This window comes from Lithobates pipiens, unplaced genomic scaffold (assembly GCF_037356315.1).
Source record: "Lithobates pipiens isolate NorthernLeopardFrog02 unplaced genomic scaffold, aLitPip1_a1.2 Scaffold_8, whole genome shotgun sequence".
In the NCBI taxonomy this organism is placed as follows: Eukaryota; Metazoa; Chordata; class Amphibia; order Anura; family Ranidae; genus Lithobates; species Lithobates pipiens.
This window is the reverse complement of record NW_027507903.1, coordinates 269440205-269465837: the sequence shown is the minus strand read 5'-3', so window position 1 is coordinate 269465837 and position 25633 is coordinate 269440205. Positions and strand designations below refer to the sequence as shown.

The following is a 25633-nucleotide window of genomic DNA, read 5'->3' as shown; positions in this document are numbered from 1 at the left end:
AGAGTGTCTGGCTAACATTACTTGTACTTTTTATTTAATGATGCTATCTATGGCACTGAAATACCCTTGAAAAAATAGTATTGGATGACATGCATTATATCACAGGCATACTGAAAGTAGTTATATTTGTAGATTTTGTAAAGTTTCATGTTATTATGTTGTACAAGGCCAGCAAAGCAGAAAACCAAAAAATTACTACACCACCACGTGAGCACTTACAGATGTTACTTCCTTAGGCCGCGTACACACGGGCGGATTGTCTGCCCAACTAAGTTCGTCAGACAATCCGACAGACAGTCCGTCCAACTTTTAAATGAACGGACTTGACCACACACGATGAACAGACAGTCCGCTGAAAGCTTGCGCGATGACGTGTACAGCACGTACGACGGGACTAGAAATTCGACGTCCAATACACTGCAATGCAACCTTCGGCGTGTAAATCCTTTCTGAGCATGCGCCATACTTAGTCCATCCAACTTGCCTACACACGAGCGGACTGTCCGCTGAAACCAAGTTTGGACGGACAAAATTACGGAAATTCCGAAAGACTAAGTCCGTCAGACTGTCCGCTGAAAAAGTCCGCTGAAGCCCACACACGAGCGGATTGTCCGCTGAAACACGGTTCAGCGGACTAAGTTGGGCAGACAATCCGCCCGTGTGTACGCGGCCTAACAGATGTAGCCGAGGAGCTTTATGGGGAGTATAAGTGATCTACTCACTGAGTAAGGAAAATAGTAGTCCTTGTGGCATGCTGGAGTGCACGAGGCCTAGGCATCCTCATTATTATCTGTTGTGAACTGTTTCTCTCTCACTTGGCTCTCACTATTCTTTGGTTTTATTTAGAAACAAGTGCCAGAAAATAAATAGGGCTTAAAAAAATTCATGTGCACACATCTGGTACATTGTTTCTAGCTTTCCTCTCTCTTTTAGCCAATGAAGGTTGCATATTCTACATTATTGTATTAAAAAAAAAAAAATGAAATGCAATTATAATTGTAGCAACAGGGTTGATTTACTAAAACTGGAGAGTGCAAAATCTGGTGCAACTGCAATTCTATTCATTTTTTTTTTGGTCAAAGCTTAACTGAACAAGCTGAAGCTAAAAGCTGATTTGCTACCATGCACAGCTGCAGCAGATTATACACTCTCCAGTTTTAGTATATCAGCCCCAATTATGGACAAAACATCCCACTGTGGACTAGGCGTGCAGTATATGACATTCCCATTTGAGGGATACAGAATGTTAGTGGATTTGCTAAATGCAAATAGACTGTGCACTTTGCAAAGTGATGTTGCTCCAGGGCTTAGTAAATTAGGTATTCACTTTGCAAAGAATATACCCAATTACATGCAAGGAAAAAAATGCACATGATTAGATGATGGAAGTCATCAGAGCCCTCCTTCATTTACTAAGCTCTGGGGGTTATTTACGAAAGGCAAATCCACTTGACATTACAAGTGCAAATTACAAGTGCAAGGATCTACAGTGACTGTACTTCCAAGTGCATTTTCAGTGCAATTTCAAGAGCACTTTGCACTTGTAGTTTGCACTTGTAGTACAAAGTGGATTTGCCTTTAGTAAATAACCCCCTCTGAAGCAACTCCACTTGCAAAGTGCACAGTCTATTTGCCTTTAGTAAATCAACCCCATAGTCTATACCCAGAGTCACAATTGAATGCTTCCTGACAGAGAAACAGCATCTTTGCAAAATTGAGTAGAGCTTAACTGTTGAACATGTGCTGTAATTCAAATACGACAGTGCTGAAGTTATAATAACTTTAGGAGCATTGTTTTAACCTTTCAATTATAACTGCCTTATGCATTGGATTAATTAGTGAACTGAAAAGCAATAGTCAAAGTGTACAGTCTACAATTTCCAACCAGCCCTCTGTCTGGTAAAATGCACAAAAGCACAACTGTGTATATTAAAGGACATCTGTGTTAGGAATACAAATGTCTTTCCAGTAGCTGGCTTTGTTGACGTATGACATGCAGGTGTCACTACTGGTAATACAAGCCAAAAGGAATTACATTTCTAAAGACTGATCATTTGTTAGTCAATAAAGGCAAGCAATGTGACCAAAGAGGGCATCACTTGCTGCAATCTGGCTCTGTGGAGGTGCGCTGCACCTCTGCTAATCAGAAAACAAAATATTGTAACAAGCAGGAAAATCACTTTTACATGCACCACATTCATTTATAGACATCAATTGGATAAAAAAAATGTTTGTTTTTCTCAAATATACCTAGTGCAAACAGTTTGGACGGAAAACACATTAACCTTTTAATTTACCATTCATTTGGCAGAAAAATTCCAAACTTGTACTTTTTTTTTTTTTTTTTTTGGCTCAAAATGTCCCAACCGATTACTGATTTATGCCCATTAACTGACCGAAAAGAAACAACAGTCCAAATGACCGATTTTTTGTATAGTGTATCACCAGCATAAGCCTGAGCTGAACAACCTACTGATTTCAACTTTTAGCTCTACAATCAGAAAAGCTCATACTCCCTGATGATTGGAATGGAAAGCCATAGCTCTGGCTTCTCAGGGGGCATGTCAGACCTCTAGCTAGATTCCTATGTCCACACAGAGAGTCTACATCTGCAGGATGCTGGCAGAGGAAAGGCTTTTCTACTTTTTCTAACTCTACTGTGGCTCAGTTTTCAAGAAAGATAAATGTAAAACTTTGCGCATCTTTTACTTTGATACACATTAACCACTTAAATACCAAGCCTATTTTTTACACTTGTTGTTACAAGTTAAAATAATTATTTTTTTGCTAGAAATTTACTTAGAACCTCCAAACATAATATTTTTTTTCAGACACTCTAGAGAATAAAATGGCAGTCGTTGCAATAATTTATGTCAACCGTATTTGCGCAGCAGCCTTACAAATGCATTTTTTTGGGTAAAAATACACCTTTTTAAATGAAAAAATTTGAAAACAGTAAAGTTAGCCCAACTTTTTTAATATTGTGAAAGATAATGTTACACCGAGTACATTGATACCCAACATGTAATGCTTCAAAATTCCACTTGCTCGTGTAATGGCGACAAACTTTGACACTTAAAAATCTCCATAAGCAATGTTTAAAAAATTCTACAGGTTACCAGTTTTGAGTTACAGAGGAGGTCTTTTGCTAGAATTATTGCTCTTGCTGTAAGGATTGCAGTGATATCACGCATTTGTGGTTTTAACACCATTTACTTATGTAGGCATGACTTACGAAAGCGTTTGTTTCTGCACGCGAGCACGGAGCGATGAGGCGCTTTAAAAAATATATTTTTTATTATTCATTTTACTTTTTATTTTTATTATTACCCTGTCCCTTTAAAAAAAAAAATATGGATCACTTTTATTCCTTTTACAAGGAATATAAACATCCCTTGTAAAAGAAAAAAAAGCATGACAGAACCTCGTTAATGTTAGATCTGTGGTCAAAAAAGACCTCAGATCTCACATTTACACTTAAAAGCAATAACTAAAAAATCTTTCTTTTCTTCAATAAAGGGCGGAAGTGAAGTTTGATGTTGCTCCCCTCATCCAATGCCATAGAGTCAAGTGGGGGCCATCATTCCCTCACTCAACTTCCTACCTAACAGGGAAAAGGATCGGATTGTCTCCACCACTACCGACAGATCCGGTAGGCGGCAGAGATGACCGGGACGTGGCGGGAGGTGGGGGCACATTTCCCCCATAAAAGTGATCTTGCGGCAGATGCGCCGCAGAGACCACTTTTAACTTAAAGTGGACCACCCGTTGAATAAAATACTGGGGTTATGGCAGCTATCTGTTGCCATAACAATGGTATTTACCGTCACAGTCTAACCCTGTAAAGCAAAAATCACTATACCTACATTTTCTGTAGCCAATTCGGTCTGGTTCAGTGGTCTCCTTTACTGTGCTCCAGCAGACATTCCTTTAATGTCAACTATTTTGAATACATCTATATTTCCATCTGACAATGTTTTTTAATTTGACATTCAAGATATTATTTAATAGAATAAAATAAAGGTTTGTTAGAGACCAAATATGATATGAATCTTATGTATGTCTTGCTCAGGAAATTTGTGCATTTCATATACCTCCTGGACCTGGCAATATAGGTGCCTAACTAAATGGCATCTTGTTATACATTAGTGTAACCACTTTTTAATTGGGTAGCTCTATCAAAGTTAGAAATATAGTTATTGTGTAACACTCACCTCATAGGGGCTGTTGGGTTTGACTCAGGTTCTTTTCCCAAATTGATGCAACAGCAGCCGTGCACACAGCAGCACTTTTCTGGCTCAATGAACAAAAAAGGGTTGCCTTTTTAAAATGTATTGCTGAATTGCTTGGGTAGGGCGTAGGAAGTTGTGGCATACTCTTGGAACACAAAAAAGTAATCAGAGGACACTCTCCCCTTTATCACTACTGCTTAGGCCAGTCATTCTAGCAATATTCTAGGAATAATAGACAGTGCTGGGGCACCATTAGTCCCAGGTCAGGCTTGGATGTACAAGGCATAACAGCTGCAACAGTCCTTAGGATCCTACATTTAGGTCTGTAATAACAATGTCCCTGGATATTTGGATGCCTCCTTTCAATATCAGCCAAACATTTCTCAAGATAACTCTCCAGACTGGCTCCTCAGTGAAATCCCTTTCTTAGCTTCAGAGATTCTTAGCAGAACAGGCCCCCCGGCTCTGCTACCTAAATGAATACATGTTGAATTTCAGCATGGGATGCTTAGAAGGGCAGTAGCCCATCAGGCTGGAAAAATCTCCTTCAGAACAAATACAATGCTGCCTCAGGCTCCAAACTATTCATACACTCCCCAGCCACCTTCTTGGCACCCTCTCCCAGCAATTGGCTGACACAACAAAAATATTCAAACTGCTGATTTGCCTCCTCCCTCCCACTATATTCTGAAATCCTCTAGATGATGGGGGAAGCAATCAAATCTACACCCTGAAATTGTAATACAAAAAGAAAGAGATCTCACCACTCCAGGGACACACATGCAGGTAGTAAACGCCTCTCTCGGCCACAGGTGCAGGCAATTGCCAATAGCAACAAGCAAAAATAGACTCTGGACTGCCGCACTCTTGAAAAAAAACACCTTTCTTTATTTTAAAAAATCACATAAAAAAACACAGCAAACACAGCAGACAAAAAAAGGCTGGCATTTCACACTAGCAGTAGTGCTTACTGTCAGAGAAGTTACCTGGTTGGTCGCGGTGCTGGCCGTGCTGGTGTGCGTCGATGTGCGATGGTGCATGCTGGCGCGCATGTTCCTGTACGTGCTGTGGTGCGCGCCCCTGCGGGCTCTGGTGTGCGCCGGTGCTCGCTGTTGTGTGCACATGCACTTATGCGCGCGCCTGTGCGTGTTGACGCACGTGCACGGTGCTTGCTGCCAATCGGCCTATTTAGGTCTGCCGCATACTCCATTCAAGTGTTGCCTGATCATCAGCTCCCCCGGTCCCTGCTCCATTGCCTGTATCTGCATTCCTGTATCTCCGATCTCCTGACGACCCGGATTGCTCTTGGACACCCCTGATCTCTGTCTGCACCTGAAGTCGGTCTGTTCTGACCTCGCTCCTGCCTGTTCCTATTGTACAGTTGCTGCCTGCCTGTTGCCGAATCCTGCCTGTACCCGGACCCGCCTGCTTATCCCCTGCTCTGCACCCCAATTGCCTGTGTTCCAGCCTACTCACCTGCTGCTTCAGGGTTTCTCCTGCTTCCAGCTCCTGGGCCCTCATCATAGGCTCTCATACAACTCTCATACAACTCCGCACTCCCAGCCACCTGTCTACTCTACCAGAGGTTGTAAGTCAGACATGTATGGGAGACCACGCCCAAGCGGACTCACTGGTCTGGTAAGTGGAAGTCTGACACTTACTCTACTGCTACTGCGAAACGTCAGGCTTTTTTTTTGTCTGCTGTGCTCACTGTGTTTTTTTTATGTGATTTTTTTAAATAAAGAAAGGCGTTTTTTTTTTTCAAGAGTGCGGCAGTCCAGAGTCTATTTTCGCTTGTTGCAAATCTGTACCCTACATAGCCCAGAACAGCCAAAAACAATCACAAACTGCTCTACTGATTACAGTGAGCATAGCTATTTTTTAGTGTGGTCATACTTCTGCTTTTTTAATGTAATGCCTAGTATATCAATTTACTTTTGTGGCATATGATAAATATATGCTGCAGTAAAATTTGAACTGCCCTTTTGATAATACAGAGTAATTTAAAGGTATTTGCCCTAATTCAAATATTGAATCAACATTTTATTTATTTTTGTTATGTATTTTTTTTCATTTAGAAGTTTTGTTTTTTTGCTTTAAATTCGTGTTAACAAATTTCAGCCTTTTATAGGGAATGTCTTACACATGCCCTGCATTTTAAAGAAAGATGTTTACATCTATGATTAACTTGACATTGGGTTTAGTATAGAAGAGATAAATATAAAACATATATGAAATATTTGGAGGCGAGCAGACATTGATCACTTCATCTTGGTGGATTCCACTTTAGTAAATGAAAACAAGCTGTGCTGCAAGTATAGGATACATGGAACAACGTGACCAAATTAATACCAGCTGTGGCTAAAAGCTCTGATGAGGGTTTTTTTTTTTTTTTGGTCATTCTCAAAGAATGGAAATCCAATTCTCCATGCTAAAGCAACCGTAATCCTGTTTGTATCTGTAACTCTATAGTACATTCGTCTTAAATCTGGCTGTTTCAGCATACAGTTTATCAAACTAGAAGAGGGTATCATAGAAGGTCACTCCTGGTCAGGTGAAAAACTATTCAAAAGCTTTGAAGTCTGGTATTTTGGTATCTACATATCAGCAAATTTTCTGCCAATAATGCAGCACTTGGTATTAGTTTTCTTTCAGCCTATTTAACTTCCATGGGACCTGATGATTTTTTCAATCTTTACAGCTTTCACTTGAACTCGAGACAAAAGTGTCTTCTCACAATACTATGCAAAGTAGGAAATGCCATAACTAAATACTGTATTACAAGCATGTATGTAGGATAAATATAGTATTTAAAAAACAGGTCAGGAATTTAAAGGGAAGTCTACACAATTTCACAGTTGCGTTCAATGTGAAATGATTTAGTTTTCATTAATTCTGTTTAGTTTATTATTTTACAGTAGATAAATCTCATAAAAATAATGTACAAGCGAATGATCTCTGCTCATAACGGAAGTTTGGGTTTATCTTTTACATCCTCTCCCATTAAAAGGAATGTGCAGATTTTTTAGACTTTTTTATAAATGTAAAAAAAGATCTGCTTGATTTAAATACTCCTATTATTGTGGTTTATTGTCATTATAAGCCTTGATTATATGTATAGTTTGTTTTGCATATACATAGGGGCTAATTTATCATGCTATTCTTGTTGTGCTTTAGGCTGGCCATATATGAGTTGAACAAAACAAAATGACTTGATTCCCCATCTACACACTTGATGTGGATGGGGAATCTCGCCCACTATGCTACTGTATTATGACAGTGGGGAGAAAAGAACATTTTCCAACAGGCTGGTTGTACGCACGTTGATCAATAGATCAGTGGCTAATCTACAAATCTCTACATGCAATAATAAAAATATAGATGAGCAAACATAAAAATTCACTTCACTAATCATTTTAAGGTAAACATTGTAGTAATCAATCAAACCATTGGCATTGTGTGCCACGGTTCCATTCAGTGGTATCCCTTTCATAATTGATGTACATTTAAATCCATTGTTTTTTTGTTTTGTTTTTTTATCTCTGTGTCCTGTTAGGGAGATTTCCCTTCACTTCCTTTCCCAGAGGCACAGTAGAAAGTAAGAGGAGATCTCTCGAAAGTGAAGACAGTTATCCCCAGAACAGATTAATTTTTAAAGATTTCCCCTCATCCCTTGTTTCTGTGAAAACTAAAGAATTTTTCGATTTCCCAACAGTTTCTGTAACAGTGACAATGGTCACCATGACAAAACAAAGGATGATACACTGACACCGATAAAAAGAAAAAGGAGTTATAACTCTTTTACATTCTATCCAAAACTAAAAAAAGTATTGGTTCTAAACACACCTTAAGCACCGTTGCACTCCATTTTACGTTAGCAGAATAGCATGGGTGCGCAAAAGAGCGTACCCATACATCCTTTCGTATTTCCCACCTAGCGGGCGCACGCGCTCGATGTTTGCCGGCGTCCTGCAATTGCAAGGAGGATAGGCAGAACGGGGAGATGCCTATGTAAACAAGGCATTTCCCTGTTCTGCCTAGCAACATGGCAGGGATCTACTGCTCCCAGTGACCGGGAGCAGTGATCTCTGTCATGTGCTAGTGAGCCAATCCCCCCTACAGTTAGAACACACTGAGGGAACACATTTAACCCCTTGATCGCCTCCTAGTGTTTAATCCCCTTCCCTGCCAGTGACATTTATACAGTAATCAGTGGCTATTTTTAGCTCTGATCGCTGTATAAATGTCAATGGTTCCAAAATAGTGTCAAAAGTGTCCAATCTGTCTGCTGCAATGTCGCAGTCACGATAAAACTTGCAGATTTACCACAATTACTAGTAAAAAAAAAAATCATAAAAATGGCATAAATCTATCCTCTATTTTGTGGACGCTATAACTTTTGCGCAAACCAATCAATATACACTTATTGAAATATTTTTACCATATGTAGAAGAATACATATCGGCCTAAACTGTGGAAGAAATTATTTTTTTATATATTTTTTGGGGATATTTATTATAGCAAAAAGTAAAAAATATTGAATTTTTTTCTAAATTGATGCTCTTTTTTTGTTAATAGCGCATAAAAAATGCAGAGGTGATCAAATACCACCAAAAGAAAGCTCTATTTGTGGGAAAAAAAGGATGTCAATTTTGTTTGGGTAAAACGTCGCACGACCACGCAATTGTCAGCTAAAGTGACGCAGTGCCAAATCGCAAAAAATGCTTTGGTCAGGAAGGAGGTAAATCCTTCTGGGACTAAAGGTGTTAAAGTGTTTGTAACCCTAAAAAAAAGAGATCCTCTTGCCTTGTAGCAGATTAAACAGCACAGTGCTTGTGCTCTCTAATCTGCCCCTTTCTAAGCTGTAAAAAACCTGGCTGATCCTGCAAGTTCCTGTGTCCCCCTCTGTGGGCTGACCATGATAATCATGGCTGCTGAGCCCTGATTACTATGGTCAGTTTACGTGCCTCCAACGTCTGCAGCTCTCCTCTCTCCTGCCCTCTTCCCCTGCCTCAAAGTCTGCGTGTCCGCCTGCCCCCTCTCCTGCCACTATCAGTATAAAATTAAACTTTATAAAATGTCACTGGCAGACTCTCTATTTTATGCAGCCATAATTCCCTATGTAAGTATTTTTTAACATTATGCCACTATATACCTTTTTCAGAGAGCTTCAGGCCATTAACGTGACTCCCGGACGCTCTACACCTCCGATCCAGGGCTACAGCTAGAGGAGCTGATCAGCTGACGTCAGAGGGAGTTCTCGGCCCCTCCCACTGTAGCCGTGGATCAGAGTAGGAGAGTGGCCGGTAGTCATGTGGTCGGCCTAAAGATCTGTGAAAAAAAAGGTAAATAGAGGTTTTGTTTTAAGAAAATACATACAGTGTGTTTTAGGGTTAAAAACACTTTAATTTAGATTTTGTACTAGTTATTATAATGCCACTGTATAATTTCTGTAAAAACATTTCCAGGTTAGGGCCCATCACTATCAGATGTGGTGTTACTGTATGCATTTTTCTGCATTTTCCAGAGCAAACAAAATGCATGGAAAACAAAACCATGAGAGAATCAGTTGTGTTAAAGCGGAGGTCCACCCTAAAGTGGACCTCCGCTCATCGGAACCCTCCCCCCCTCCGGCGCCACAATTGGCACCTTTCAGGGGGGAGGGGGGTGCAGATACCTGTACAGTACAGGTATTCTGCACCCACTTCCGGGATAGCTCTCTGCGGAAAGGGGTGTAGATTACGCCCCTTTCCGCAAGTGCCCGCCCCTTTCCGCAAGTGCCCCGCTGCCTGCTGGGAAACACACAGATCCCAGAGGCAGCGGGGACCATCCTTATTGCGCAGCGTGATTCGCGCATGCACAGTAGGGAACCGGGAAATTAAGCCGAAAGGCTCCATTTCCTGATTCCCATACCCAAGATGGCGGCGGCAGCACCCGACAAGACGATCTAGAGATCGACTTCGGGTGCCGACATCGCGGGCGCGCTGGACAGGTAAGTGTCACTATTTTAAAAGTCAGCAGCTTCAGTATTTGTAGCTGCTGGCTTTTAAAAAAAAAAAAAACGCGGAGTCCCGGCGGACTCCCGCTTTAAGCAGAGTCAGTTTAAGCTGGTGAATTGTGTTACATTCCAATGGAAAATGTAGTAGGTGCTTTTTGTATTTATTTTTTTTGCATGACATTTAACCATTTAGGTCAAATGAATGGAGTCCTTCAAAAGAGCAATTTGCTGTGAACAAGACATCCCACATATCAAGCTATGCGTTGGGTCTTGCTATTATATACATTATCTCACAAAAGTGAGTACACCCTTCACATTTTTGTAAATATTTTATTATATCTTTTCATGTGACAACACTGAAGAAATTACACTTTCCTACAATGTAAAGTAGTGAGTGTACAGCTTGAATAACATTGTAAATTTACTGTCCTCTCAAAATTATTCTCCACCATCCGTTTGAGGATGCCCCACAGATGCTCAATAGGGTTTAGGTCTGGAGACATGCTTGGCCAGTCCATCACCTTTACTCTCAGCTTCTTTAGCAAGGTACTGGTCGTCTTGGAGGTGTGTTTGGGGTCATTATCATGTTGGAATACTGCCATGCGGCCCAGTCTCTAAGGGGAGGAAATCATGCTCTGCTTCAATATGTCACAGTACCTGTTGACATTCATGGTTTCCTTAATGAACTGTAGCTACCCAGTGCCGGCAGCACTCATGCAGCCCCAGACCATGACACTCTTACCACCATGCTTGTCTTTGTACTCCTTACCTGGTTGCCGCCACACATGCTTAACACAATCTGAACCAAATATGTTTATCTTAGTCTCATCAGACCACAGGACATGGTTCCAGTAATCCATGTCCTTAGTCTACTTGTCCTCAGCAAACTGTTTGAGGGCTTTCTTGTGCATAATTTTTAGAAGAGGCTTCCTTCTGGGATGACAGCCATGCAGACCAATTTGATGCTATGTGTGGTGTATGGTCTGAGCACTGACAGGCTGACTTCAACCTCTGCAGCAATGCTGGCAACACTCATATGTCTCTTTCCCAAAGACAACCTCTGGATATGATGCTGAGCATGTACGCTCAACATCTTTGGTCAACCATGGCGAGGCCTGTTCTGAGTGGAGCCTGTTCTGTTAAACCGTTTGCATGGTCTTGTCCTCCCCATGCTGCAGCTCAGTTTCAGGGTCTTGGCAATCTTCTTATAGCCTAGGTCATCTTTCTGTAGATCAACAATTCTTTTTTTCAGATCCTCGAGGAGTTCTTTGCCATGAGGTGCCATTTTGAAATTCCAGCTACCAGTATAAGAGGGTTTGAGCGATAACACCAAGTATAACACACCTGCTCCCCGTTCACACCTGAGACCTTGTAACACTAATGAGAGAAAATGGCTAATTGGGCCCAATTTGGACATTTTCACTTAGGGGTGTACTCACTTTTGTTGTTAGCGGTTTAGAAATTAATGGCTGTGTGTTGAATTATTTTGAGTGGACGGTTAATTTACACTGTTATACAAACTGTACACTCACTACTTTACATTGTAGAAAAGTGTAATTTCTTCAGTGTTGTAACATGAAAATATATAATAAAATATTTACAAAAATGTGAGGAGTGTACTCACTTTTGTGAGATACTGTATGTAAAAAACAGTTGCAATAATACGTTTGGCTAAATATAAACTGAAATGCAAACCTCTAAATGTCAATTTTTGTGCAAAAAAAATGTCCCTTCGATCTTTCCCACATACCCTTCTCCTATCAATTTACTATTTTGTTTTTAAAAATAGCCCTAAAGTATTTTCTTCTTACCTGACTCCACTATTACCATTTCGTTGCCTCTTGTACTAGTAGGGACCGGTGATCCAGTGCTTCAGTCTGGGCCTGCTGCTTTATTGTCATTGCCCTTCTTTGTGGCATTATCACACTATTGCTATAATCTTTAGGACCTTTCAGGATCCCACTGATGGATAGCTAATAACAAGTGTCCATGTAACTCTAATGTTTTCATAATGTATAATGTAGGAAAGAACAACTTGGGGGGGGGGGAGAAAGTAACCCCCTACTGTAGTATATGGGACTTTAATGGCCATGGAGTTGTCAGTGAGGAAACGCATAAATTCACTTTTATATAAAAAGATTTACATCTTTTTTATACACAACATTTAAAAACAGTTGCTTGATCAAATGATCATGCAGTTATTTGTTTAAAAACATTCCAACACTGGTAAAACATCCATCATATTGAGCAGCTTTACAAAGTTGATATACATAATTCCAGATATTCTGTTCCAACGCGTTTTCGCAGGATTTGTCTGCTTCCTCTGGAACTTACAATATAATAACAATATCCACAATTGAGTATATTCTTGTTTGCTGTTCCAACAAATAGGGAGAAGCCAGTAATAACAGTAAGTGACAGTACAAACTACAGTAGATGAATAATAAAGTAGACCTTAAGGAAAATGTGAATCCGTACAATGGTCGAGATGTGACGGGAGGGAGGGTGGGGGGAAGGGGGAATGTTGTTAGTTAGAAGATCGCTGTTAGATAGCTGTGGGCCACCAGGCCCGGTTATGGATGAGGCCGTGTGGGCACTTCCACTGTTGTATGTTTTCTATAAAATCAATAAAAAGATTTAAAAAAAATAAAAATAAAGTACAATATTCAAAAAACCTTCATCGACATGTGCAAAAAATACAATCACATCAAAATTTGTATCTTTCAAAGTGCATGAAATCTTCAAAAGTAAAGTGCAGAAATGCTCCCAAAAGTATTCAAAATAATGCAGATATAAGGGTAAGATTCCAGGCTCATCCAATGCAGTTTACATGCAATAAAAAAAGGGGGGGGGCTCCATAGTGTAGTAATTCAATGCAATTTATTTAAAAAAAATGAGTAGTAAGTTACAGTTTAAAAACACTTGGTACAGCTATACAAACAAAGGGACTTCCGATCTCGGACGCGACCGAAAGTGACGACACCCGGCTCCTCCATGCACTTTTTTCTATCAACTGTTTATCTGGGTTTTCTTTAATTGGACACTACCATTGCACTATTATCACTTTGGAGCATTTCTGAACTTTACTTTTGAAGATTTCTTGCACTTTGAAAGATACTAATTTTGATGTGATTGTATTTTTTGCACATGTTGATTAAGTTTTTCTGAATATTGCACTTTATTATTCATCTACAGTAGATAGAACTGTCACTGAGTTGCTTTTATGAAGCTTGAACATTGCACTTTTAGATTCATTGATTGTAGTTAGTACTGTTATTAAGTGCTTTTTCTTAGAACACTGCACTTTATTTTATTTTATATATTCTGGTTGAGATAGCGCCACATTACTCTTTGCCTTATTTAATTTTGTGTGAGAACACTTTTTATGTTGGCAGCTACTCATTGACCGGTCCTGTTCCATTGAGGGTTTGCACATTAGTTATTTATTTTTTATATTTTTATTTATATGTTTGTATAATGTATCTGCATGTCTGACAAGCTTTTTTTTATTAATTTATGTAATTTGGCCATATTGCATAGTTAAGTAGATTACATGTGCCACTCCAGGTCACCTCCTCACCTCCAGTCTGCTCACTGGACAATGAATGAGAATAATTTTCTCCATTCAATGAACAGTGAGTTGATTCAGAAAGCTGAAGATGCTAAGATCTTTCTGGCAATACATATGGCAGAGGTGTGTGAAGTAGCTGACCAGAATTGTAAATCATTTTGCAGGTAAACTAGCACCTCAGTGTTGTTAAAAACGGGTTTATTTTACTGTAGGAACCAGAAGGAGTATGTTTACATCATCCCTAGGCTCCCCTGTCATGGATTTACCTTGCTGGATCTCAGAGAGTTATATCCAGGTATAGGGGACATATGACATTTCCTGTAATTACCCCCCCACCCCGCCTCACTGATCACCCCCTCTGTACTCCATTCTCTTCCCTCTGCTGTCTGGGTTCATTTTGCATCGGCCCACAAGCTTCACGCTATGCCTCTGTCTGTGTAATGCCCTGTACACGCGATCTGACATTCCGACAACAAATTTTTTTTCCCAATGGATGTTGGCTCAAACTTGTCTTGCATACACACAAAGTTGGTTGGAAATTCCGAACATCAAGAACACGGTGACGTACAACACATACAACGAGCCGAGAAAAATGAAGTTCAATAGCCAGTGTTGCTCTTCTGCTTGATTCCGAGCATGCATGGCACTTTGTGCATCAAAATTGTGTACACGCGATCGGAATTTGCGCAAACAGATTTTGTTGATGGAAAATTCGAGAACCAGATCTCAAAATTTGTGCGATGGAAATTCCGATGGAAACTGTCTGATGGCGCCTACACATGATTGGAATTTCCGACAACAAGTTTCCGATCACACATTTTCCGTAGGAAAGTCTCACCGTGTGTACAGGGCATACAGGGATACTTATAGGATTACCAAGTTAAAATTAAGTAGAAGGAGCCTACAAAAAAGAAAACAAATGTAACCACTACATCCAAGCACTGGCAGGCTACAGTATATTATGCTCTGTTCTTGAGTTTTATATACTTTAATTTATATGTGTGCATTCATTACAAACTAAAGTCTGTACCATAGTCTTAATAGGACCATAGGTCATGATAGTAGACGCTTTTCTTCTAGTTCTAGGGCATACTTTGATCAACCATGGATGACTATGTTCTAGTTCTAGGGCATACTTTGATCAACCATGGATGACTATGTGATGCAGCAAACAGGTTGGCACGCTTTACTGTATATCAACAAAGAGTAATCCATTCATGACAGCTGCTGTGCCCTGTCTTAGTGTCATTAAATTTTAATCATATCATATTGCTGCTTATCTTTTATGCTTAAAAACAGTGTTTTCTTTTCACATTCGTTTTACTGAAGACTTAACTACAGAACTTTAAACGACCCCAGGGGTTTCAAGGCTGAGGCTGACTAAAGTTTCAGAATACCAGATAATTAGGAATTGTGGATCATGTGTACTTTTGTGTTGAGTGAACTGCATATTTACTCATTTCTTATAATTATTTCAGGAAGCCTTCATAGTATTATTCATAATGAGCATATATCTATTGAGAGGTCATCTGGGAAGTGGCTACTTTTTCTCTGAAATAGAATCACTGGGTGTTAAAGGCAATAGTGCAGCTGTTATGTAGCAGAGCTAGCTGCTTTAAGTAAATGGAAAACTTTGTGCAATTAACTGCCAAAAACCACAGGCTGGTGATCTAATACACATGATCTGTGTGTGTAAATATGCACATAACAATGTGTCAGCCTTTTCTTGTTTCATGGAGAATTACTGAGCTAGTGTTGGAAAGGCACACTAATAATTACAAGAAAAAACACTGTGTGTAAGCCGTTTAAGTTTTATTTACCATGACTCTAAACAGAGGTATTTATTCATAAATATAAAATAATCAAATACATTTGGCACAACTCATTTTTCATAAATGAAGTCACTTCAAAAAAATGAAAATTCTGCTTGTATTTTTTCCTGAAAGGTAATAGAAGTGCCATTATTTAGTTTTTGTTGACTTATATTTAAACGTACATTCTCCAGGGCTGTCACCCTGGCCCTAGCACTACATTCTTGTAAGTCATTGGGTGGAGGAGATTTACTAAAACTGGAACATGCAAAATCTGGGGCAGCTCCAGGGCCATCTTTAATATTGATTGGGCCCTGGGCAAAAATTGCCTTCGGGCCCCCCCAACTTAAAATCAGGTCAGACAGCAATTGAGATTGGTTGCCAGAGGTTGCAGGATATCATTACTGCTTATTGACTGGATTCTAGAGGTTACAGCAAACATTATGACTCATTAATTAGTTGTTAGAGGTTAAAATTTGCTTTGCAAAATAGTTAAAAAATATTTTTCAAAGTGGAAAATTCTGAAGTGATATACCCTAATCAACAATTATATATTAAGAACATTTCAAACTATACATGACAATAGGTAACCACCCCCTTCCCCCTTTCCCTTGTAATAATTTCAAAGCTTTCTGGCAATGTGCATTTTCAGTTATTGACAATGCTGATCCAGAAGCATATATTGCTCTTCCAAGAGCTTGAATAACTTTCTCCTGAACATTTTCTCTATACACGAAGGTATTGTGTATTTTTGGGCGGCAATGGTATGTAACACTTCCTTACCTTAAGATGCTTTTGCTGAAAAACATTTTTTGATGATCCAGAAGCAGCAGAAAGAGTGTTTCTGTAAGAACTCTGGAAGGAAAAGCTACTTGCACTTCAGTAATGGTACTCATCATTTCATTCCATAAAGCATTATTTAATGTCTTTAGATCTCACCTGGCATACAAAGATCTGTTTTGTCATCCTTGTAGCATTCAGAAAAGAATATTTGTTCCCCCGATATATGCAAATTGCAGCTTTGCTCTCAGCAGAAATGTTTCCAAACTCTAGATGCTGGTCTCACCCTACTGAGAGGAGGAAAAGAAAAAATAATTTACTGACCAGATTATAGGGAAACGTTATGCTGTGATTGTGAGAACATAAGAATTATTTAAAACTTATAAAGATAAACTAATTTGTCAAACAAATTGATCCTCTTATCTGTCAATTAAGGCTCAAGAGGACAGAAACTATCATTTGCTGAGTCCCAACAATCACCCAACTGTAAGAGGTTCAAGATGGAGCCCACGAGCAAACTAAACTGAAGTCTTCCCCCTGGAGTGTCCCCTAGTGGCAGAAACACATATTCCTCTTGTTTGAGAACTGCATAGCCAAAACTCCTTTGGCTCTGCTTCTCGTATGGATTACAGGAACACAGTTCATTCTGCACTCCTGTGGCTAAAGGCTGCTGACGGCTGACGTAATTTAGCCGGTCCAGGCCGGGGAAAGATCTTGACTTTACAATCGGGATCCACCCAGATACCTGGATCGACCGCTGGCTTAGGTTGGCCATACATGGTGCAAATTTATTTCCTGCATCCATGGGTTGCATGAAAAAAATTAACATGATTCCCCCACCAACACAGACAGTATTGACAGAGGAATCATCAATTGTCTTCATCTGGCAAGGGGGCGGGTGGGGAAAGCCATCTCCCGCTGGGAGAAGACAGTGGTTATTGATAGCGGCTATTGCAGCTGCTAGCAATAATTGTAAGAGAATCTGGTTGTACCCAAGTTGAAGGATCGATCATCTTGGTACATTCAACCTACCCATTAACGATTCAAATTGTGGCTGGTTCCTGCTGAACCGACCGAGAGTCGAACCTTGATGTCTGGCCTTAGCTGCCCCTCCCGCCCCCTCCACAGTCCAGTGCTCCAGTGAGCATTTGAGGGACAAAGCAGGGAGCGGGTAACTGGTAGTCACCACTCTCTGCTCAAAACAGAGGGGAAGAACTGAGGGATCAGCAATGTTTGATCATTCAGTTCTTGGGGTAGAACCGATTGGGGATAGCTGTACCTGGTATCTGTGCTGCAGCCATCTAGGTGATTATGATTTTTATTTTTCTGTATTCCAGCACTGCTCTTTTAATATGCACAGAATGCTAATTGAAGTTAGTAGAGGCTGCCTATGGTCTCTGCTTTAACTCCCTCTTATGTAACAGGGAACTCTGATTGTGACCCTGATGTAAGGAGGGCTCAGATGATGACCCTCATATATCAGAGGCTCTGATGGGAACCCTGTTGTAAGGAAGATTCAAATGGTAACCCTGATGTAAGGGAGGCTTTGATGGGGGCTCTGATGTAAGGGGGGCTCAAATGGGGACCCTGATGTTAGGGAGGCTCTGATAGGGACTCTGATTTAGAGGGAGCTCAAATGGGAACCTTGATGTAAGAAAGACTCTGATGGGGACTTTGGTGTAAAAGTTGTTCTGATTAGCATTTTTTAGCCCTAAAATATGTGTAAAATATACTATGTGGCCCAAGTACTGAAACGTTTGAAGACCCCTTCTCTATAGCAAGAGCTGTGTGCACCTGTATACTGGTATATAAAACTGTCTAATACACGCTTATATTTGTGCATCATTAAAGGTATTTGTAACATTGTTTATAATTTATGCATTAATCTGATGGAAAAAATCTATACACGATCATGTTTTATATATCCTATTCCTGTATCTAGTGATTGGTTGCATATATTCATATTGAGAAGCTTTATTGGCTCATCCCATGCTGTGCTTCATGCATAATTGCAAAACATAATTATTGTCTAATTGAACACAGTCAAATGCAAGTTTGTTCTGTAATTTATTTTAAGACTGTAGAATTAACAAGGATGCTGTTGGTTACAAAATTTGAACTGTACATAAAATGTAATCACAAAAATATGATATAGCATGCAAGTACATATCATACCCTTTAAACTGGCCATTACCAGTTAGACGTCCACCATTAAGGGCTTAAGTAAAGCAGTTTAATGTGCAAAGATAATGTGCAGTTAACAATATCAGTCAATCAGGTTTTAGATTACTAATATCAGATCAGTAAAAGTATGCTGTTTAGCTTCTTTGTGTTACTGCACTTTGCATATTGCTACTCACCTTACTAAATGAAGTTGGAAGGGAACATTTTTACCAGCATATTGTATCGTTAATGAACAGGCCAGGATCAAATATTCCTTATTCCTTATGAGTCCAGGCGACAGATGCACCCCGTTAGGGTCAGGAGTGCACTACAAGATAGTGGACCCTATGGCTGACTGCTGTGGATGGAGCTCTAGGTGATTCAGGAGAGCAGGTATTCTGGAGCACCAAGACGGATCACACTGGGAGCTAGAGCATGAAATTTCCCAAGACGCAGAATCTAAGAGCCAGCGGGTGTTCCTCAGAGGCCCTTAGTGGTGGGTTGGGTTGGGGCACCAAGCCAGTAACCATAGTCAAGGAACACGCTAAGGTTGGGATATGAAACAGACAAGGACAGTCAAGAATAAGCCAAGATCGGTAACTAGAATCAGATGTAAAAAACACAGAAAGGAGCACACGGAAGTCAAATACACAATATTGATCAGCAGGGCTGTCTTGCAGTGCACAGGTTAATATAGTGTTCCCTGGGGTGGAGCCATGCTTTGAGGAGAGATTACTTAAGCAACCATGTGAAGGGTGGCTGGTCTGTCAAGCTGAACACATGGAGTGGTAAGCTGACAAACAAACATTACTGCGGATCCATGACAGTACTCACCCTCTTAGGAGGCCTCCCCCGCCTGGGCCCAAGCTTAGCGGGAAACCTCAGATGAAACCTCCTCAACAGACGAGGTGCAAGGACCTCAGATGCAGTGATCGAAGACCTCTCCTCAGGACCAAACACTTTCCAATGCCCAAGGTACTGAAGAATGCCTCCACAAAGCACAGAAACCAGAATTTTACTAACCTCGTACTCTTAATTATCCTCAGAAACCGGGGCTACGGTAGGGAGAGGATGAGAGCACTTATTGAGGACTAAAGGCTTCAGAAGGGCAACATGGAAAGAGTTATGGGCTTTTAGGAATCTGAAGTTTCAAACAAACCTGGTTCAGTTTAGAGATATAGTGTATGGACCAATGAATCTTGGGGCAAACTTCAGAGAAGGATCTCGGAACTTGATGTTCCTGGTAGAAAGGCCAAATTTTGTCCCCTGGCTGTAGAGAAGGTGGTTTACACCTGCAATGGTTGGCAAAGCCTTTAAATTTACTTCACTTATATATACTATGCATCCAGTGTAGCCTATATCTACACAGTGCATCCCATGGTGTACTGTTTCTAACACACTTCAGCCGGTGTACACATTATCTAATAGAGTGTGTAAGTGTCTACTACACTTCTGGTGGTGTACACAGTATAAAATACAGTGCAGTCTTAGTACAGTTGCTAATACAGTACAGGCGGTGTACACAGTATCTAATACAGTGTGTAGAATTTCTACTACACTTCTGGTGGTGTATACAGTATCTAATACAGTGTAGTGTGGTTTTGCAAAACAAAATATTACATCATGTCCAGAAGGCCACCAAGGAGAGAGCAGACGCTCACAGGCCACTAAAAGAGGGCAAGCAGCCTCTGTGTCTACAGTCAACAGTGCTGGTCGTGGACATGGTGCATCCTCTGCAGGTGCGCGTGGGACATGCTTGTCCTTTTTTTCTGCTGCTGGCCATGTTATTGAGCCAGAACATGCAGAAGAGTTGGTGGAGTGGATAACAAAGCCGTCCTCATCCTCCTCATCCTCTGTCACCTAGGCTCAGAGTAGTTTGCCTTCCAATGCAGCTGCCAAAGCGGCCTTTTCCACCGGTTCCTTCCACAGTCACTCCTTCCATAGCCCCACCATCATACACGGAGGAGTCCCCAGAACTATTCGACCACAGTGCCGGGTAGATGCTGCTGGAGGATGTGCAGTGATTTGAAGGCTTTGATGTTGGTTCCCAGGTTGAGGAAGGGAGTAACGTGAGCCTAGAGAAAGGGGGTGCCCAAGAAGGACAAGAAACTGGCAGTCGTGTTCCCCCAGCTGCAGCATACTGCCAAGTTTGCTCCAGTGATGAGGAGGGAGGGGATGATTAGGTCACTGACTCCACTGAGAGAAGAGAGGAGGAAGAGGAGGCACAACTCCAACAAGGCAGGATGTCCTCTAGGGGGCAGCCTATTGCATCACACCGCAGAGCTCCGCAGGTGCAGGGTGCTGCTGTCTCCCCCCTAACTTTTAAAAGTTCCTTGGTGTGGGCCTTTTTCGACACATGTGCAGCAGATCACACCATTGCTATTTGCAACCTATGTCTGAAGTGGATCAAGCGTGACCAGAACAGCAGCCGCTTAGGCACCACATGCTTGACCAGACATATGACAACCTGCCATGCAGTCCATTGGCAACAGCACTTGAAAGACCCACATTAAAGAAAAAGTTGGACTTTTCCTTGCTCCTGATCTGGGATCTCCAACCCTACTATACCTCTAGTCCTCTCAAAAACCTGTACTGAGAGAAATTAAAGTATAGCAATAGGTGTCCCAAGTACTTACAGCCAATCTGCTAGCAGTATGCCACCATCTGATTTTAGCAGGCAAATTTCCCTACCCTAGTTGCTGAACCATAAAAAGAAATTTGGCCCCAGCCATCCACATGCTCAGCGTCTGAATGGTAACTTGGCCAAATTGCTATCACTGCAACTGCTGCCTTTTCAGCTGGTAGACTCTGCCCCCTTTCGTGAATTTGTGGAATGTGCTGTAGGTGGAAGTGGCAGGTTCCAAAACACAAGTTCCAAAACGCCATTTCTTTTCAGGGAAGGCCATTTCGGCTCTCTAACAGCATGTGGAAGGCAATGTTTTGGTCTTGTTGGACAGGGCAGTTAGCAGTAAAGTGCATATTTCTGCTGACTCATGGTCCAGCAGGCATGGGCAGGGACGTTACCTTTCCTTCACGGCGCACTGGGTAACTCTGCTGGCAGCTGGGAAGGATGCAGGACAAGGTTCAGTATTGTTGGAGCTTGTTCTGCCACCACGCTTTCAAAATGCTAGTGCTCCTCCACCCCTCCTCTTCTTCCTCAATGGCCTCTTCTGCAGATTAGTCCTCTGAACCAGCGGTGCTCTGTAAGCGTCAAGGGGCTACGCAAGCAGTCAGGCAAAAAGATGCCATGTGGTGCTTGAGTTGGTCTGCTTAGGGGACAGGAGCCACACTGGGGCAGAGATTCTGTGAGCTCTGCAGGGACAGGCTCAGAGGTGGTTGACGCCATGCCAACTTCAGCCAGGAATGGTTGTATGCAACAATGGCACGACCTTCTCTCAGGCCACCGACAGGGACACAGTGCTCAGCTGGCTGACATTCTAGGGGAATGCAACCTGCCCACCAACTGAGCTTATTTGTGACATGCTCACCAGGTGGAACTCAATGTTGACAATGCAGCAGCGACTGCACGCGCTGCACAGGGCCATCAGTGAGTACCTTGCTTGTATGGCACGAGGACAGGGTCAAGGTAGCTTGGCTTCTTTTCGCCAAGCCAGTGGCTACTGATCAAGGATACATGCACTGTCCTGTCACCATTTGAGGAGGCCACAAGGATGGACTCTTTTGTGAGTCACAGGAGTGCACTTAGTTCTGCATTCCTGTGACCCAGATTCAGCTGACAGACTAAAGTTCGCCTTTGGCTGACGTCACTCTACTTGTCCAGGCTCTGGAGGGATCCTGTCCTTAATGTCAGAATGCCTGAGTGGCAGCTGGCTCAGCCCTCCAGCATGCCACTAAGAGCCTGAGCTATCTGCTCCTTCCCCTTCCACATCCCAATACTACAGTGAGTGCTAAAGGGGCAGAGCACAGAGTCAGTGACTGATAGTCACTGGCTCTCTACTCACTGAAGACCAAGAACTGAGTTATCAGCTTAGGTGAGTATTTATGTTTGTTATTTTGAAATACCACATTTTTCTTTTAAATAAATGTGTTACTGTTCAAATATAACCTTTTTTAAAGATTTTAGCTGAGCTCCACAAGAAAGGTGTCTATCAATATAGCAGTTGGTTTTGTTTATGACGTTATCAGGTTCTGTTCTGTATTGTCAATGTGTACAGTATACACAGAAGGCATTTTGTGTGTTGCACGTATTTTATTACTGGTTTCTTTCTTTTAGTCCCCAGTGCTCCACGACATGTTACTTTTATAAGCATTGACTCTACAAGTGTCACATTGCAGTGGAATAGACCGGACCAGACAAATGGGTATTTAAAGAACTACAAAATCACAGCTCAGCTTCTTTCCACTGAATGTTATGACTGGAACTTTGGTGAATGTGTTGAGACAAGCATGGACTTCTACTCGTATGGAGACAATATTGTTGAGAAGACAATTTATGGCTTAAAAAAGTACAGATGGTATAGATTTAAAGTTTATGCTAGCACTAATGCCGGATATGGTACATCCTCATCGTGGATAAATGTGCAAACTTTATCTGGTCGTAAGTGTACACATCTTCTTCATAAACACTAACTAACTTACTAACCAACTAACCATTTTGGAAGTAAAATAAAATAATAATAATAATAACAACAATTACAATATATTAACATTGATTTTTACATGATTAAGCAAGAAGAATACATACAGAACAAGTTAACATATGTTGGCTGTACAGTTTGTAAATCTTAGACGTTTAATTCCAATAAATTTCAAATACACATGAAAGATATGTTAAAAAAACACTTTTTTTTCTGTATAGGAATTATATTTTGCATTGCAATAGGCAAATATTTCTTCATCTTGACATTGTAGAATCTAGGCCTAAACTAGGCCTAACTCGTTGCGTTAACTATTCTGTGAAATTCTGTGACTTCACAGGATAGTTAACACACTCTGATGGGTAATTAGGGGTTTCAAAGTAAGCCACAGTTAGGTGGTAGCAACTTAACTGTTCCCACAAAGGTGTTGGGTAGGGGATACATAGTACGCACATCATGCTTTTCCTATTGAAATACTTTCTTGTGGGAGAGCAGAAGGGACACTGAGGATTTCAGAGAAGAGGTGGTGTCACTACGGGGAGGCGGGGGCAGAGAGGTGACACCAAGGGTGGCTGCGGACTGACCGTTTAGTAACAGGGGAGTGAAGAAGAAGCCAGAGGCAGAGGTGGCTGCTGCCTCCCATCCTGGAAGTAAAAGGAGAGAAGGTTTGGTTGGCGGGACTTTAGATGAGGCCAATCACTATATAGAGTAAGCATGTGGGATATAAAACACAGTATTGCTTATTTGAATGAAAAAGCAGCCTTAGCAAAGAACACTTTATTACACCTTGTAAGATCATGTACAGCATACTGAATGGCATAAAAAAGTATACACAGAATCCCATAAATGCAGAGCATGCTAAAAACCACATATAAATATTGGCGCCATGGTGCTTGGCATATCATGGGGTAAAGTCAAGTCCTGCACAAGAGCTGGATGGTTTTGGAAAATCTAGAGTAAAACAATATAAAAGGCATAAAATTATCTGTATGGACATCATACATCTATGTGAGCCCAACGCGTTTCATTAGGGTGTACCAACTCTTCAGGGCCGAATGCAATGGTGATCTATAAAGAAACATAACCATATGGTATAATATTGTAACTGAATAATAGGAATAAGTAATGAGTATAAGGGACAGGATGGACATTCCTATTAATACTCATGTCGACTGCATAGATGTGAACAGAGGACCAGAGCTGTTAGAAATGTCTGGCATGGGAGCTGCCTCACCCTGCCTCTCTCTCAACCCCCCTCTCTCTTAACCCCCTCTCTCTCCAGAGACACCACACAGCCACCATAGACCACACACAGTCACCAGAGACCCCACATAGCCACTTGAGAAGGAACGGGTGGGATAAATTTAGAAGAGGGGCGGATTTTAGTCTCGCCTAGTGTAGAAAAATACCATAATACATCACTGGTCTCCTGGTGGCTGTCATCAGACTGGTACTTTAGGAGGGGCCAGCTCATGAACAATTTTCTAACAGTTTTAGACATATACAACTGTCCAGAGGGGCTTAAAACTCTTCACTGATGTAGATAATCAGCTCCCTATGCCTGGTGTACTTGGCTGCTATGCCAGGTTAGTATGTTTGGCGAAAAAAAGAAACAAAAAAAAATATTAAAGCAACTGCTTCTGTATCAATTCAGGAGTCTGCAGGTTATGACTTGGCAATTTTGAAACATTTGGTTTAGTAGAAGAGTATTTATCTTCCCATATACTAAATATAAATGATAAGATCTGCCGTTCACTTGATATGTAGTGTTGATAGGTACTAAAAAGTGTAGCATTTCTATTTAAAGGATTTTATGATCTGATGTTTGTACCTGGAATTTAAAGATGAACTCCATGCTCAAAAGCTTTCATTTAAATGTATACCTCAGTAGCCACGTAGGATATACACTGTACAGCCACTTTGTAAGCACCTAATGCTTTTTCAAACCCAGATATCACCTTGTAAAAGTAGAAATGTGGTGTTCATATCCTGTGCAGAAAACAGAGCTGTAGGAGGGGTGCAGCAGCTTCACACCAAATTCCGACCGCCAAGAACGCGGTGACGTACAACACGTATGACGGGACTAGAAAAAGGAAGTTCAATAGCCAGTAGCCAAAAGCTTCCATCTCGTACTTGCTTCAGAGCATGCGTTGTTTTTGGTACGTTGGAACAGCATACAGATAAGAGGTTTTCCCGATAGGAATTGGTTCTGTTGGAAATATTTAGAACATGTTTTCTTTCTAGGTCCGTCAGAATTTTTGGCGTAAAAAGTCAGATGAGGCATGCACACGATCGGAATATACAATGAAAAGCTCCCGTCTGACTTTTTTCTGACGGTCATTCCCCTCATGTGTACATGGCATTACATGTTCCACCCGTTTTCCCCTTTTTTTAGGGAAGAACTTGTTCCAGCATCTGCAGCCCCCCTCTCTTCCCCCCCATGATCTTCTCTCTATGCCCACTGTCACAATTTGAAAACA

At 41.2% G+C, this 25633-nt stretch overlaps 1 protein-coding gene across 4 annotated transcripts in view; it reads left to right on the top strand.

Annotated features, from left to right (window-relative positions):
* Positions 1 to 25633, top strand: part of PTPRQ (protein tyrosine phosphatase receptor type Q) — a 429454-nt gene that overhangs the window by 262084 nt on the left and 141737 nt on the right. For 3 of the 4 annotated variants that reach the window (XM_077471952.1, XM_077471951.1, XM_077471953.1), the window contains one exon: positions 22790 to 23113. The exons of the other annotated variant lie outside the window; for it this stretch is intronic. In XM_077471952.1, the coding sequence (XP_077328078.1) occupies positions 22790 to 23113 (324 nt within the window). The remainder of the gene's footprint in view (positions 1 to 22789; positions 23114 to 25633) is intronic. 4 annotated transcript variants of the gene reach the window in all.